Source organism: Tarenaya hassleriana, unplaced genomic scaffold (genome assembly GCF_000463585.1).
Source record: "Tarenaya hassleriana unplaced genomic scaffold, ASM46358v1 Cleome8, whole genome shotgun sequence".
In the NCBI taxonomy this organism is placed as follows: Eukaryota; Viridiplantae; Streptophyta; class Magnoliopsida; order Brassicales; family Cleomaceae; genus Tarenaya; species Tarenaya hassleriana.
In genome coordinates, this window is record NW_010970490.1 from 3,231,369 (window position 1) to 3,246,252 (window position 14,884).

General features: G+C 39.8%; 5 protein-coding genes across 6 annotated transcripts in view; 2 read left to right on the top strand and 3 right to left on the bottom strand.

Annotated features, from left to right (window-relative positions):
• The window catches only part of LOC104802733 (squamosa promoter-binding-like protein 7), a 4,995-nt gene extending 4,129 nt beyond the window's left edge, over positions 1 to 866 (top strand). For both annotated transcript variants that reach the window (XM_010526470.1, XM_010526472.1), the window contains 2 exons: positions 1 to 93; positions 183 to 866. In XM_010526470.1, coding sequence (XP_010524772.1) covers positions 1 to 93; positions 183 to 458 — 369 coding nt within the window. In that variant the 3' untranslated portion in view covers positions 459 to 866. The remainder of the gene's footprint in view (positions 94 to 182) is intronic.
• Positions 867 to 1,155: 289 nt separating this feature from the next.
• On the bottom strand, positions 1,156 to 3,488 carry LOC104802734 (probable prolyl 4-hydroxylase 4). The gene is made up of 7 exons (XM_010526473.2): positions 3,197 to 3,488; positions 3,044 to 3,101; positions 2,841 to 2,945; positions 2,272 to 2,329; positions 1,929 to 2,104; positions 1,692 to 1,764; positions 1,156 to 1,581 (listed from the first exon to the last, which is right to left on the bottom strand). The coding sequence occupies exons 1-7, from the start codon at positions 3,325 to 3,327 to the stop codon at positions 1,277 to 1,279; spliced, it is 906 nt and encodes a 301-aa protein (XP_010524775.1). The 5' UTR covers positions 3,328 to 3,488; the 3' UTR covers positions 1,156 to 1,276.
• A 163-nt stretch (positions 3,489 to 3,651) lies between these two features.
• LOC104802735 lies at positions 3,652 to 4,465 on the top strand. The gene is made up of 3 exons (XM_010526474.2): positions 3,652 to 3,824; positions 3,939 to 3,984; positions 4,164 to 4,465. The coding sequence occupies exons 1-3, from the start codon at positions 3,696 to 3,698 to the stop codon at positions 4,205 to 4,207; spliced, it is 219 nt and encodes a 72-aa protein (XP_010524776.1). The 5' UTR covers positions 3,652 to 3,695; the 3' UTR covers positions 4,208 to 4,465.
• Positions 4,466 to 4,641: 176 nt separating this feature from the next.
• Positions 4,642 to 6,746, bottom strand: LOC104802736 (probable protein phosphatase 2C 35). Its single transcript, XM_010526475.2, has 2 exons — positions 5,325 to 6,746; positions 4,642 to 4,944 (listed from the first exon to the last, which is right to left on the bottom strand). The coding sequence occupies exons 1-2, from the start codon at positions 6,252 to 6,254 to the stop codon at positions 4,810 to 4,812; spliced, it is 1,065 nt and encodes a 354-aa protein (XP_010524777.1). The 5' UTR covers positions 6,255 to 6,746; the 3' UTR covers positions 4,642 to 4,809.
• A 4,426-nt stretch (positions 6,747 to 11,172) lies between these two features.
• On the bottom strand, positions 11,173 to 13,814 carry LOC104802737 (S-adenosylmethionine decarboxylase proenzyme 4-like). Its single transcript, XM_010526476.2, has 2 exons — positions 12,128 to 13,814; positions 11,173 to 11,508 (listed from the first exon to the last, which is right to left on the bottom strand). Exon 1 carries the CDS (start codon positions 13,718 to 13,720, stop codon positions 12,668 to 12,670), a length of 1,053 nt encoding a protein of 350 aa, XP_010524778.1. The 5' UTR covers positions 13,721 to 13,814; the 3' UTR covers positions 11,173 to 11,508; positions 12,128 to 12,667.
• Positions 13,815 to 14,884: the final 1,070 nt, after the last annotated feature.

Genomic DNA, 14,884 nt, shown 5'->3' on the forward strand with positions numbered 1-14,884 from the left:
TGTGGCTGGGGCTGTGGCAGCGGCTGTGGCTGTGGCTGCCAAAGCAGTTTCCAGAAGGAAACACCGTCAAGAATTTTAACCATTATTAATCAGGTGAGGAACGTAGTGTCTGAGTTTCCTTTTTTCCCCCTGTTTCTACGACTCAGTGATCTTATTAACAGTTCATTTTTCTCTGGTTACAGGATTCAGAAGCAGTACGAGATTCTAAGCAGGGAATGAAACCGGTTGTCAGAAAAGAAACAGACCCTCTTTTAAGCAAGGAGTTTGTAATGAATGTGGATGGAGTCAGGGAATGGCCGGTGAAGTCATGCAGCTCCGCCAGTCATGCATTCAGAGCACGTCCAACCGCGTTCGTAGTCACTACATTCGTCGTATGTCTCGCGCTATGTGCAGTTCTCTACCATCCGAGCAAGGTCACAGCACTTGCAGTGGCAATCCGTACGAGATTAGCTCACTAGACTTGACAGAGTTCCGGTGGCAAGAGAGTCTCTAACCGAACCCTATGACCCTCCGTACAAAGTCGTCATCGAAAAAGCTTTGGAAAAAGGTTTTGGTCTCTCAAAGTTTAACACTGCCCAGTTGCTTCCGGATCCATCAGAACGGACGACACCATGAACGGTCAGAGGCAGAGACAGGAACTTCTCTTGGCCAGTTTTATGTGTTTCTTCTGTGTCCCATGAGAGTCTCTGTCTCAACTGTAATAGCCAGGGGATGTCCGTCCATGTTTGACTCCACCTGTGTTCTGTGATTTATTTCTCATTTTGGTAGTGTTAAAAAATTGTAACGTGTGTTTTTTTTTGTCTTATTCTGAGAATGATTTTAACCCATAGTTTTTGAAGATAAAACAATGCATTTTTCTTCTAACAGCAACAAGATCTGTTTCCATATTTTTGGTAGATTTGGGCATGGGTTGAATAACCGATCTCTCTGTCTCATTGCATCGGGTACCAAAACGACGGGTCGGGTCCGGTATCCAAGGTGCGTGTACCCAAATACCGCAAATCCCTATATGCTCGGTCCGAAGCATTTCTCAATGGAAAAAGGTGAATTATCAACTGATTCCCGAGGCATCAGGACGAGGAAGCAAAACCTAAGCTAACATAGGCATCGTGGTTTCGTGCAAGGAGAGGGCTGGGTTTAGGGTTAGGGTTCATAAACCTCAAAAGGGTTTAAATCGAAAAAAAAAATCCAATATAAGTGAGCGATACAAGGCAACAACAACAATAACAAAATGGCACAGAAAAGACTGAAAAAAGGAGAGATTAATTGGAAAGATCTAACAAGACTTGCAGCTACGCCTGCAGTAACCAGGAAGCTCAGCAGTTCCGACCATGTACTCGGGGTTCTTAGTGCACTCACCTAACATCGCCCATCTCTCGCAGCTCTCGTTCATATCCGTACAGTTCCCTCCTCCACCGCCAGGTGTCACGATCTTATCGAACGAGTCCACGTGGATCCACTTGGTCGCCGACCATTTCTCTCCTTCCACCACCGGACATCCTCCATGCAGGCTCATTGCGTCTGGAACTGCGTCCAGGTGGAGGTTGAAGAACAACAAGGCATCCCCTTTCTTTGGTTTCACTGACAAAAGGGGAAAAGAACCATTTTCCCAGATAAGTTCTTGTTTGTGTGATTGTAAATTTCAAACCTTTTTTCCTTTTCGGGAAATGATCGGTTCTATAATCGCTCACCAGCAATTCCTTTCTTTGCACAATCTGAAAGGTCCTCTTTGTTGTAATCAGAAAGCTTCCGGTGGTGAGGCTCCTACTCAGCAAGGTTCATAAGAAAGTCTCATCTTTTATATGAAAGAGTGAACGGGAAACCTCTTCTATATCGTATGGAAGAGAACAGAGTGTAAAAACGTGGATAATTTTAAGAGAAAAAGTTGTAGTATTGTCAAATTCAGTTGAATCTCTCTCTACTCATACCTCTGCATCGGGGAAAACAGTTTCTCCGCCTTTGGTGACATTGGAGAGATACATAAGAACCGTAGCTATGCGGTGGCCACCACGGGCAATGTTGACTTTGTCGTGAAAGTAATCAAAATGAGCATCGTACTTTTGGCCGTACTCATATCTCAATACCTGAATGTCTTCTCCATTTTCTGTCACCAAAAAAGCAGAGCACTTCTCCTCAGACTTTTGAGAATCAAAGGATTAAGATCGGCATAGCGATTTCATGTCCATAGCCTTTGCTTCCATGTTCAATTCCGTGTACAAACAGCATTTTCCGTTTTAGGTAAACATAGAGGAAACCAAAAAAAAAAATTACCTTTTGGGAGAAATGTCCATGTGGAGATCTTGTCCTCTATACCAGAAACAATGGGATCCTGCGTTTCAACAAAGAAGAATTCACATGACGCAGTAGCATATCACCATTGTCGCTACCTTGACGCAATTGTGTGACAGATCTAAGTTATTGATTCTGGGTTACAGCATGATCGATCTATCAAGATTCAACGTTTATAGAGTCTGTTAATCGAAAATGACCACCCTACAACTACTGAAAACCTTTTTGAATATATCAGTATAACATTGGGGTTCATCTGTTAAGATGCAGTCGTTCAAAACAGATCGATGTGATATGATATCCGAGATCGATGTCCACCAAAAACTCTTAACAAGAAACAAATCCAGTGTTATTGGAGAACTTTTTAAGCTGGATTTGGGTTCTAACTTCACCAAATTCGGTTAATCAATCAAGAACACCATCATTTCCAATCTAAGACTAATGTTAAATCTGAGAATTCAATGAGAAATCTAGCTTCTCTGCGAACTGTAGGATCGGATAAGGTTTCTAATAAGCCGATTCGACAAAAGTAAGAAGAGAAGAAAGCACACCTTAGCTTTGGAGATAAACGTGCCGGAGCTGGTACGAACATCGCTGACGGTGCTCTCTCCGTTATCGTTATCCGCAACCGCAGATCTCTTCAGCTCCGTTTTCGCCTTTTGAACAATCCGAATGGAAACATCGAAGTCAGATTGAGGAAAACTTTCCAGATTTAGCTCGAACCCAGATGATATGACAAAGAAATTGTACTCACGAGAGAGATCAGATGATCGCATTCCAGGTCCGTAAGGAAACCTTCGTACACAAACGCCCTAAACAGAACATCAAATTTTTTACGATTAGCGACCAAAATCACTACAAGATCTCGCCGCATTTCTCAGTAAATCCAAAGGGAGAAAGAACAAACCTAGGTTTAAACGAAACTTGCTTGACTTTGGAAGGATTGATGATGGCGCTCGGAGAGCTGATCAGAGAAGTGGAAGACTGAATAAAGACGATGAAGATGGCGAGACACAGCAGCAACTCGCGGCGTGACATCGCAGTCGGTTTGTAATCCAGATGCCGAGAGTCGGCAGAGCGAGAGAGAGAACGGAATTATTTTCCGAGAAAGTGAAGGGGAAAATTATGTGATTTTCTCGGGAAAAATGTCAACGTCAATGAGTAGTAGATGCCTCTACGGAGGGAGGTGGCGACGACATGCGCACGTCGATCTTCCGCCATATTTGATTTATATAATTTATTATTGCCAATTATAAATTATTAAAAACTAAATGATTGGGCTTGACCCGAAAAAAGGAAACTGGTTGGGCCCAAAGCCTTAAAGGCCCATATATTTTATATGTTCTTCTTCAATACATGGAATTTAACAATTTTGAAGCTGAAGGTCGTCGCACCATAAGCTTTCAATGGAGAAAGTCGGAGAGAAGAGCGATGTCGAAGTGAAAGCTTCTCCGAATCATCAAATGGATGCGGAGGAAGATGACGAGAATGTGAAACAGCTTCAGGAGTGTTCTTCTCTCTATCTTTCTCTACAGGTATGTATCCGCGTGATCACCGTCTGTTGTTTCTGAATTCTTCGCTAAATCCCTCTTCTTCTTCCTTTTTTTTTTTGTTCATCGTGTTATTTCTGCGTCTTTTTTTTTTGGCAGGAGTGCCTTATTGATAACGACAGGAATTGGAAATCTTGCCAGAAAGGTACTTCAATCTCTGGCTTAAAAGTTCACGATAATTAATTCAACGGAATTTGGGATTTAGGGTTCTTAGCTTTTACCCAAAGTAATCTGGGCTTGTTGATTGACAACCTAGCTGATGATAAGCCTCTCTCATCACAGTTTTTTCCCTTTTTTTTTTGTGATCGGTGAAATGCTCAACAGAGGTTCAAGCCCTGAAGGCATGCAATGATAGGAGGAAGAAATGAGGAAACACCGCCAGATGATACATTTCGTGAAATTAGGTTATACTATCATCCAAACACACACTACTTACAAATAACAAAATATCCATCATTTTCTGTAGGTCTATGTATTTGCACTTGCAAATCAACCGATGGTAACTCCATCTGCTCTTGTTGGGAAAGATTTGTGGATTAGCATAGCGACTGAGTTTTGGATGAATATAAGTGCCTTCTTGCTGTTTTTCACTGAAGTAAACTAGAAAGAGAAATGCACTTTGATCTTATGCACTGTATGTGCAAACAGGTTGCAGTTCCTGTGTCATTTGCGCCTGTCAAAGGACCCACAGAATCCAAATTCAAACCCGACATTCGGATACTCGATTTTCGAATAATCGATTCACGGGTCAGGTCGAATATCCGAAATTCGGATAATATTGGACAGCCCTTAAAGAAAACACTGTACAAAATGCTACTTCAGTGTAGATTTCCGGGAAAGAAGGCTAAACAAACGGCTCATCCGACCATGCTTGCAATAAGTAAGATGGATCTGGCAGCCAACAGAATCTGGGACAAGGCAAAGCAGTGATCTGAAAAAAGGGAAAATAATAGAACTCATTTCATATCTTTCATTGCACCAAGTTTTTGATCTGTACAATGATAACTGTGATATCATCTGTCCGATTTTCGTGCTCCAACCACAATTTGTAAGACTCAGCCGCAACAGCACCACATGCATCTCGAGTATCGGCGTGCTTCGCCACCTAAATACATCATCAGAGAAAACTTAGCACAATTGCATATATGCAAATCACAGAGACTAGCAGTCAAAGATTGACATGAACGACCATATTATGCCAAAAAGGTCGATTCTTTACAGCTGAATCCATAGATTTCTAACGATCTTCAGAGCCGAATGTGCACAAAAGGTCGATTCTTTAGGGACGAATCCATAGATTTCTATCTTCAGAACCGAATATGCAAGAAAAGGTAGATTCTTTACAGCCCAATCCATTGATTTCTATCTATGTTCAGTCTAAATTATGGCAGTGGGTAAAATGCAAACGAAATATGACAAAGTTCTACGAGACCAACACGTCCATGCGAAAGATCAGATTCTCTGAAGAGGGTTTTTAAGGGATACCATATCTACAACGGCTTGGCTCGGAAGAAACTCGAAAACGCCATCACTTGCAACAACAAAGAACAAATGCTTAGGCGAAAGATGAACCATAGAAACCTCTGGATCGGCTATGACTCCGATATTCTCGGCTGTACTATCTCCCAAGCTACGTGTAAATGCAGTGCCCGGATACATTCCATTCTTAACCCACACTCTCGGTGGATCTCCCCCTTCGTTCTCTTCATCCCCCCACGTTTGGATATTCGGATCCTTCAGCCCATCCACCTGATCGACGCTAAGAACCCTAGCCCCACACAACTTCACTCTCTCGCATTCATCTCTCCTAAACGGCGTTTGATCATACGATAAATCCTCTGCTAGAATCTGGTTCCCGTCCTTAACAGCAAGAACGGCCCTAGAATCACCTGCATTGGACACATAAAGCCTATCCCCAACAACAAGAACAGTAATGGCAGTAGTGCCACTCATCGAATCATCAATCTCGCTATCATGCAACTCTTCATTCGTCCTCAAAAAAGCAGACTTGAAGGCCTTTTCTGGATCATCCAACAAGGTGGGATCTTCTGACAGCATGTCCACAAGCCGTTCCTTGACGAAATTCGAACATTGAGCACCGAATACGCCATGCCCATCGAACACACCGAAGAAATGAACATTTGGGTTACCTTGGAGCTGGATTTTGATGCAGTAAGTGTCTTGGTTTTCCTTATCAGGCGAGTCAGGGTAATAACCTCGCTGCGATAGCACAGAATAGAGCAGATCGAAATTGCGAGAATGAACGTGAACAGACGTTAATGGTGTCTCGATAACAACCCCTTTTCCCTTCTCGGCATTGTACTGCTCGGTTTCGCTTTCGCCATAATCCTTAGAATCCCCGTCAGATGATGACGAAGGGTAATGACTGCAACACTTGCAGTAGACACAACCCATGTTTCGTTGACGCAAAAACGAAACTTCCGCTAGAAAACCCAGAAGAAAAATAAGGGTTTATCAACAATTCCGGCTCGACAAGAACAAGCAACCTCCAGGAGAACGACGAGATGGGTGTTCCTTGAATTCAACAATGGCGTCTCCAAGACCGAATGTTTTTGCAGAGGACATGTTTCCCGGGCAAAATTGTAAAGGAGAAGAAAGAAACAATGAAATGGGCGAAATTCAGACCCCAAATCCAGAATCTTTTCTGCCCGAAAGAGTTCACCCGGGAATCAAATTGCAAACAAGAATTACAACGAAGTACAGAATAACCCCCAGACGAAGAAAACGAAGAAGGGGAAACCCTAAATCGAAAGTTTCGAAACAATCCGAAAAAGGGTTATTCCGTCAACCCTTTCGTCTGAAATTCCAGAAATCCTAAAAGCTTAGCAGAAACCCTAAAATCTGACAATGTCGAAATTCTCTCTCTTTTCCCCAAGGGACACATTTCTCGCTGACTCCCCCTCCCAAATAGAATCGAAACGGGTCGAACATCTCAATATCGACCCGACCCGAATTCCATATTGAGCCGGTGACGGGCTTGCCTCTTGGGTTTCAAAGCCCATAATACATTTTTTTTTAGTTATTAAAGAAAATGACATTCTAAAAGACATTTTTTGGAAAACCGTACAAGTATTGCTTTTTGGCTTTATTTTGTTCTCGTGTTTTTGCACCTATAAAAATGTTTCAAAACATTTTAATGAAAAAGGGGTCGACCACTTATATATATTTAAATTGATTTAGATAAAATTAATAAATAAGTGTTAATTTTATATTTACACGCTAATAAAAAAATTAAGTTCAACTATTTCTACTCGAACTAATATCTGGATAATAATTTTTATAAAAACAACCCTACAACAAAATGACTTTAATGTATCTGCAAACTCGAAAATCACCCGATTGAATAACGCTCAACGATTTCTAACCATAATGTTTTGATTTTTGTTGGTGAATATCTCGCACTTTGGTCCCAAATCAAATAGCAAAATGTTTAAAAAAAATATATACCCAAATGGACTAAATGAGTCAGCTCGCGGTTGACTCATTTATTATTGAACCGAGTTAAAAATTTAGAAGAACAAATAAAAAACGGACTGAATGAATCAGCTCACTACGAGTCCGAACCCAACCGAATCAACTCGGTCGGTTCGCGAGCTAGCTCATGAGATGGTACAAAAAATATCTTTTTGTTGTAGAAATTGAAAATACAATTGATTGAAAATGAATGTAGAAATAAAGGTGAAACATGATGTAGAAAATTAGAATTCTATATTAGTGTTGTGTATGTTTTTTGTTTTATTTGATATTGATTGATGTATGACACTTTTTATATTGTCTGGTGATGTGACATTAGATTTTTTTGTTAATTTTTCTTGATTTGGATATGATTTTAGAAAATTGTTGTGTTAAATATGTTATACTATGTTGTTGAATGACTTCAAATTATTATAATGTAGATTTCAAATTATTAATTTTTATATGATTTTAAAATATTTTTTGAATAATTAGATAATACTGAAGACAATTTATTTTGGGCTAGAATTTTTCTAGCTCGTAAAAAATAGACCGAACAGGCTGAACCAAAAATGAACTAGTTCGGAACGAGGCAGCCCGATCCGATCTCAGCCAACCTATTTTACATCACTATATATATATATATATTAACAATCACACGACCATTTAGAAATTTTTTTAGTAACTTAATTTAATTATGTTTTGAGGATTAGTTGTAAATAACGGAGATAAAACTATAAATAAATAAAAGAGGAGAAAATTAAATAGAGACGTCTGAAAATCAAGATAAAAATAAGAGGGGGGATTTACAAAAATGACTTTAAATGTCATTTTTACTTCACGTGATAACCCTCACTTTGGAAAAAAAAAGACAACATCATGTGATAACTTTGTAATAATATACTTCCAAAAATACCCTTCATTTTTTATTTATTATTAAATTTTAAAAAATAAATTTCAACTCTCTCTCCTCTTCCTCCTCTCTCTCTCCTCGTCCGCTTTCTCTTCTCTCTCGTTCAGTAGTCTTCACACTCTCTTCATCTCTACTCTTTTTTAGCTAATTTGTTGCGAAAAAACAACATTAAGCTTGGGCATTTAATCGATTCAACATAAATCTGAATAAAAGGTAAGTATTGTTTCTAAATTTTGTTATTAAGTTTGGACATTTGTGATTTATTATTTTATCATTTTTATATTTAATCCATATGAATATGTTTGAAGCAAAAATGACATATATATCAGCAATACCATGATTCACGTTATTCAAACTGGTTGAAATCATTATATTTGTGAAATTCGTTAAAATGGGAGAATTCAGAAAACTGGTAACATATACATGTCGAAATGGTGAGACTGGTCATACTCCTAACTGGTCATACTTGTCAAAATTGGTCAAACTGGTCATATTCGTGAAATTGGTCAAAATGGTCATACTCATCAAACCTGTGACATTTTTCAAGTGTATCATTTTATCACATTTTGTGTTTATTTTATACAGGTATAATGGATGCAACTAATGAGAGGATGATGATTATTTATTATAAATCTGATGGCAAGTGGGTAGTAAAATCGATCGGAGCATATGAATGGGAAGGAAAGAAGAATACATGTTCGATAGGTTCAGCCAACATATCATTGTCATAAGATCATGCGGGTGGAATGTATTTCGATTTGTAATTGGTATGACTGGTTTGACCAGAATATGACCGTCTCGACGATTTTGGTAAACGAGTTTGATTATGCAGGTGTAATGTACTTTTAAATTCGTATTTCCGTATTTGTATTTGATATCTCTACTTTGACCATATTATCATATGATTATGTGGGTTTAATGTACTCTTTCAAACCGATGAATCTCGCAATTTCGAATAGGTCTGACCGTCTGACCATGGTATGACCATATGACCGTCTGATCGTCTGACCATTCGGGTACGAAAAAAAAGACCTAAATTAAATTCAAACGATTAGAAAAGTTGTATAAGGGTTATAAGAATACTTTTTCATCGTTTTGGAGTTCTAATTTCGTGTGGAGAAAACAAATCTACCAACATAAGTCAATTGTGTCCAATGTGTTACACAAACACTACTAATAGTTTAGGTCTTCTTTGGAAAGAGTTACTTTGATATCAAAAAAAGATGCTCAATCCATATTGCTACGACCGATTTCAACTAGAGAAATCGATCATACGAGATGATTATTACGATGTTAACACTTTCAAACCGATGAATCTCGCAATTTCGAATAGGTCTGACCGTCTGACCATAGTATGACCATATGACCGTCTGACCGTCTGACCATTCGGGTACGAAAAAAAGACCTAAATTAAATTCAAACGATTAGAAAAGTTGTATAAGGGATATAAGAATATTTTTTCATCGTTTTGGAGTTCTAATTTTGTGTGGAGAAAAAAAATCTACCAACATAAGTCAATTGTGTCCAATGTGTTACACAAACACTACTACTAGTTTAGGTCTTCTTTGGAAAGAGTTACTTTGACATCAAAAAAAGATGTTCAGTTCATATTGCTACTACCGATTTCAACTAGAGAAATCGATCATACGAGATGATTATTACGATGTTAACACTTTCAAATCGATGAATCTCGCAATTTCAAATAGGTCTGACCGTCTGACCATAGTATGACCATATGACCGTCTGACCATTCGGGTACGAAAAAAAGACCTAAATTAAATTCAAACGATTAGAAAAGTTGTATAAGGGATATAAGAATATTTTTTCATCGTTTTGGAGTTCTAATTTTGTGTGGAGAAAAAAAATCTATCAACATAAGTCAATTGTGTCCAATGTGTTACACAAACACTACTACTAGTTTAGGTCTTCTTTGGAAAGAGTTACTTTGACATCAAAAAAAGATGTTCAGTTCATATTGCTACTACCGATTTCAACTAGAGAAATCGATCATACGAGATGATTATTACGATGTTAACACTTTCAAATCGATGAATCTCGCAATTTCAAATAGGTCTGACCGTCTGACCATAGTATGACCATATGACCGTCTGACCGTCTGACCATTCGAGTACGAAAAAAAAACCTAAATTAAATTCAAACGATTAGAAAAGTTGTATAAGGGATATAAGAATATTTTTTCATCGTTTTGGAGTTCTAATTTTGTGTGGAGAAAAAAAATCTACCAACATAAGTCAATTGTGTCCAATGTGTTACACAAACACTACTAGTAGTTTAAGTCTTCTTTGGAAAGAGTTACTTTGACATAAAAAAAAAAGATGTTCAGTCCATATTGCTACGACCGATTTTAACTAGAGAAATCGATCATACGAGATGATTATTACGATGTTAACACTTTCAAACCGATGAATCTCGCAATTTCGAATAGGTCTGACCATCTGACCATGGTATGCTAACACCTTCATTGCTATATATTTGAAGAACACTTCGAAATCCCTGAAAAAATGGCTCGTGTGACTACATTATGACAGGTATGACCAATTACAAATTGGTCATACTAATCACAAACTGGTCAGACCAATTCAATTTGTCAGACCAATTCAATTAGTCAGACCAATCCAACTGGTGACACTATAAAAGAAATCACCAAATTAATATGTATCTTTGAGGTATCGCCAATCTGTTTATACACCTTTGCATATGTATAAAAAGATCCGGTTTGATGCATTTCTTGCACATCCTAGGACAAGTCGGATCGATACCTTCAACATCAATATACCATCCATTTGCGCCTAAACTTTCGACGCATTCGAAAGGAAGAAACTGCAATATACAAACCAATTCATTATACAATTTCCGAATCTGATCGCGCGCTAATCTTAACGAAGGTGTATCTTCTCCAGGAAAACCCTTCACAGAAGTCCAGACTTTCGACCATGTCCACCAAATCACTGTTTAAAACAATACAATTATTGCTAATCTCTTTCTTTCTTCCACATTTGCATGTGGAGTTTCGCGCAACTTCTTTAATGCAGCTTCTATGGTAACTTTTGAAGTTCCGAATATTCTTTTCCGAAATTCACTTCCCTTACATTTAGTCCAGTCCTCCGAATAGTTGTTAAAATTTAAGTCGGAGATAATGGCATGTTCCTGGATCGAGTATCTGATGGGCACGCCATTTACAACAAACCAAAACTCTTTTTCCTCTCCTTCCAACCTTAATGCACGGTGTTGAATATCCTTGAAAGCGTACACAAAAGGGACCTGCAACAATTAGATTAACTCTCATGATCAGTTTTATTATATTACAATTACGAAACAGACTATGATTACAATAAATCTGGTCATACCAGTGAAGTATGACCACTTCACGGGTCTGACATTTAACCGGTCTGACCATTTCGCTCGTCTGACCACATCACGGGTCTGACCACTTCACTGGTCTACCCACTTCACGAGTCTGACCATTTCACGGGTCTAACCAGACTTCACTGGTCTGCCCACTTTACGGGTCTGACCATTTCACGGGTCTGACCACTTCACTGGTCTGTCCACTTCACGGGTCTGACCATTTCAAGGGTCTGACCACTTCACTGGTTTCTCCACTGCACGGGTCTGACCATTTCACTGGTCTGACCATTTCATTGGTCTACCCATTTCATGGGTCTGACTAATTCGAGTAATATAACCGTCTGACCAAAAAATTCGACTTTCATTAACTATCTTTCTGAAAATCTCTATTTTTCACCTAAAACCCTAATTTTTCTAACCCAAACGACTCGAACATTACTCTATTGGAGTTTAAACCCGAAACAAACACATAAACACAAAGACAAAGAGAGGACGAACGACGCAATCAATTTTTTCGGTGAGTGTACCATACCTGTAGATCTTCTGAAGTAGAAACCGAAGCAGTAACCGAAGGAGAAGCCAAAGATGAAGCCATTTGTGCCGACAGAAGACGATTTTGTAAGAAGAACCCGAGAGATTTGCGCGATTGAAGAAAGAAACCGGATGAGAGGAGAAGACGTTCGTCCGTTCGTGTTTGTTTGTTTGAAAATTTGGAAACACAGAGAGTTGTTGTCGTTTCCTGCTTTCCATTGAGTTGCCACGTATTCAATATTTTAAGGGCAAAGTAGTCTTTTTATCATTTTAGATTTTTTTTTAAAAACCCTAAACCTAGAGGGTCATGCCGTGAAGTCCAAATCGACAAGTTGGGTTATTTTTGCAATTTTACCAAATAAGAGAGGAGAAAAATGAAATCAAGAGACCACTAAAATTCTACAAGAAGAACCTCAAAAATTCATAGGCGTGACATTTGCCCAAGTGGGGTGCACGATCATGTGCTCCCACTCATACCTTCCCACCCAAGTCAACCTCATAGTCAACCAATCATTTCCTTCCACGTCATCACCTCCTCTGGTTAACATAAACACACCTTTCGGATTTTCCGGCGACGTGTAAACGTCTGATACACGACGGCTCCCGATCCCGGAAACTCGTCCATCACACGATTCCGACACTTAAGCCCGAGTTTCTTTCCCAACACGCGCTCCACGCGCTTCGTCACCTCGTGATTGTATCCATCCCCGCCGTAGGTTGTCGAGATCGACACGTGTCCCGGTCGGAAGACCTCGATGGCACGCTTCAGAACCTCCGCCACGTCATCATCTCCTTCGTCGTAGACCGATCCCACGCACTCGAAGCTCGCGTAGCTGAACCCATCCTCGGGCGTGACGTGGATAGTGGAGTAACGACCACCGTCGACGCCGTTCATGGAGTAACCACAAGGGTCAAACGCGAAATCGCATATAAACGCGTTTGGGTTAATCGCGTCGATACCGCTAAGCCGCGTCATCTCTTTACCGGTGGCGTCGCTGTTTTTTCCGTCGCCTTTCCGTCTGAAGAAGCTGCGGGCGAGGACGCGGTCGAGCTCCGTCATGCAGACCTCGAAGACGATGGGCTCGCACGTAGGGACCAAGTCAACGCTGGCGGTGAACACGTGCCACGCACGTGAGGGGTCGGTGGAGGGCATGACGGAGGCTTTCCGGTAACGGAGGGATTTGGGGAGATTTTCTTCGACGAAGACGACTTCGTCTTTGAAGCTCGTGTAAGGGAAAGGCTGCGACTCGGGGAAGATGAAGCTGCCACGTGAGTATCGGCACGATCGCAAGGCGAGGCCGAGGTTTCGGGCGAGAAGGGTCATGGGCCGGATGGATTCGAGGAGCTGAGTTGTGCCACATGTCTTGATGATGATCTTGGTCGGGTAAACGAAGAGACTTGATTCCGACAGAACATATGCGTCGAAGTTCCGGTTGGCTATGGCGGATACCACCGTACACTGCACTACGTTTAAAACTTCGTCCAGTGACTCGAAGTCGATGAGCCGGAGTCCCATGGCGTTTGCCACTGGATCGACGCCGAAGAATCGTAGCTCGAGCCTTTTCTCGAATCCTTCGAACCCAGAGACCGCCATCCTTGAATCAGAACAGACGAAGTCTTTAAGAGCTAAGCAAAAGTGCAGAATAGAAATGTGTTATGTATATATATAAAGAGTGTGTGTGTGTGTGTGTGTGAGAGTGTGTGTGTGTGTGTGTGTGTGTGTGTGTGAGAGAGAGAGAGAGAGAGAGAGAGAGAGAGAGAGAGAGAGAGAGAGAGAGGGAGGGGGAGAGAGAGAGGGAGAGAAGGGTACTTGTAGTGGGTTGAGAGAGAAGTGGTATTTATAGGAGAGATTTGGAGAGAGAGAGAGAGAGAGAGAGAGAGGAAATAGAGACAGGGGCATGCGGGTGAAGAGACCAAGAATCATGATTGTAGGCATAATGAAATGTGAAAGATGATGTGATATATGTATCTATACGAATGTATGCATGTATACGTATATGTATATATGCATGTATATATCCGTGTATGTGTGATCACATCTAAGTGTGTGCTCTGCCGTTCTGTTAATGTTCTGGGGCTAGAGAGTTTAGGGTTCATAATCGAATCAAAGAAAGGTACAATATATATGCATAATGCAAGTATACTATATAGTATTTGTAGCTTATTCCAATTTTGTAGACATGAAGGGAAATTATAATTTCGTGTGCTAATTCGAAGATGATTTTGTTGGGGATTAACTTTCGAGAGACCATATGAGAGTGTCAATCATACCTACAGCCCTTCTTGTCGCCTTGACAAGAATCATGGAACCTTACTTCATTTTGACCAAAATTATTTCAGTCAAACACTTATGTCAACAAAAAAAAAAAGAGAGAGAGAGATTGCTAAAGATTCAAATATATAAATTATTATTAGTGGGGTGAAAATTAATTTGGGTTTGGTTATTATAAAAACCAAACCAAATCAGTCCGAATATGTAAAAAAACAAAAAGTAATCTAAAACCAAATTAGCGAAAATGTTCACACCTAACTATTAGTGTTTCGGTCGTTGATCTACCGTATATACATACGCAATTTGGTGATTTTGATTCTAAAAGTAGAAACTATATATACATATATACGCTTGTTAAAAGATCAAGATCGAGTTAGATTATGCTTAAAGGTCAAATTTTTTTCATCGTTCTACATGAAGCTAGCTAAAGCTATATATGGCAAGTTGAAACTCATATATATATATATATATATATATATATATATA

Excerpts from the sequence above, each read along its gene's own strand:
- LOC104802734 (XM_010526473.2), bottom strand. The coding sequence starts at position 3,327 with ATGTCACGCCGCGAGTTGCTGCTGTGTCTCGCCATCTTCATCGTCTTT. Across the intron at positions 2,946-3,043 it reads GCGATCATCTGATCTCTCTC|GCGAAAACGGAGCTGAAGAG; the intron begins GTGAGTACAATT and ends ATTGTTCAAAAG. Across the intron at positions 1,765-1,928 it reads CTGTTTTCCCCGATGCAGAG|GAGCCTCACCACCGGAAGCT; the intron begins GTATGAGTAGAG and ends CTTGCTGAGTAG.
- LOC104802735 (XM_010526474.2), top strand. The coding sequence starts at position 3,696 with ATGGAGAAAGTCGGAGAGAAGAGCGATGTCGAAGTGAAAGCTTCTCCG. Across the intron at positions 3,825-3,938 it reads CTCTCTATCTTTCTCTACAG|GAGTGCCTTATTGATAACGA; the intron begins GTATGTATCCGC and ends TTTTTTTGGCAG. Across the intron at positions 3,985-4,163 it reads TTGGAAATCTTGCCAGAAAG|AGGTTCAAGCCCTGAAGGCA; the intron begins GTACTTCAATCT and ends AATGCTCAACAG.
- LOC104802736 (XM_010526475.2), bottom strand. The coding sequence starts at position 6,254 with ATGGGTTGTGTCTACTGCAAGTGTTGCAGTCATTACCCTTCGTCATCA. Across the intron at positions 4,945-5,324 it reads GCCAAGCCGTTGTAGATATG|GTGGCGAAGCACGCCGATAC; the intron begins GTATCCCTTAAA and ends TGATGTATTTAG.
- LOC104802737 (XM_010526476.2), bottom strand. The coding sequence starts at position 13,720 with ATGGCGGTCTCTGGGTTCGAAGGATTCGAGAAAAGGCTCGAGCTACGA.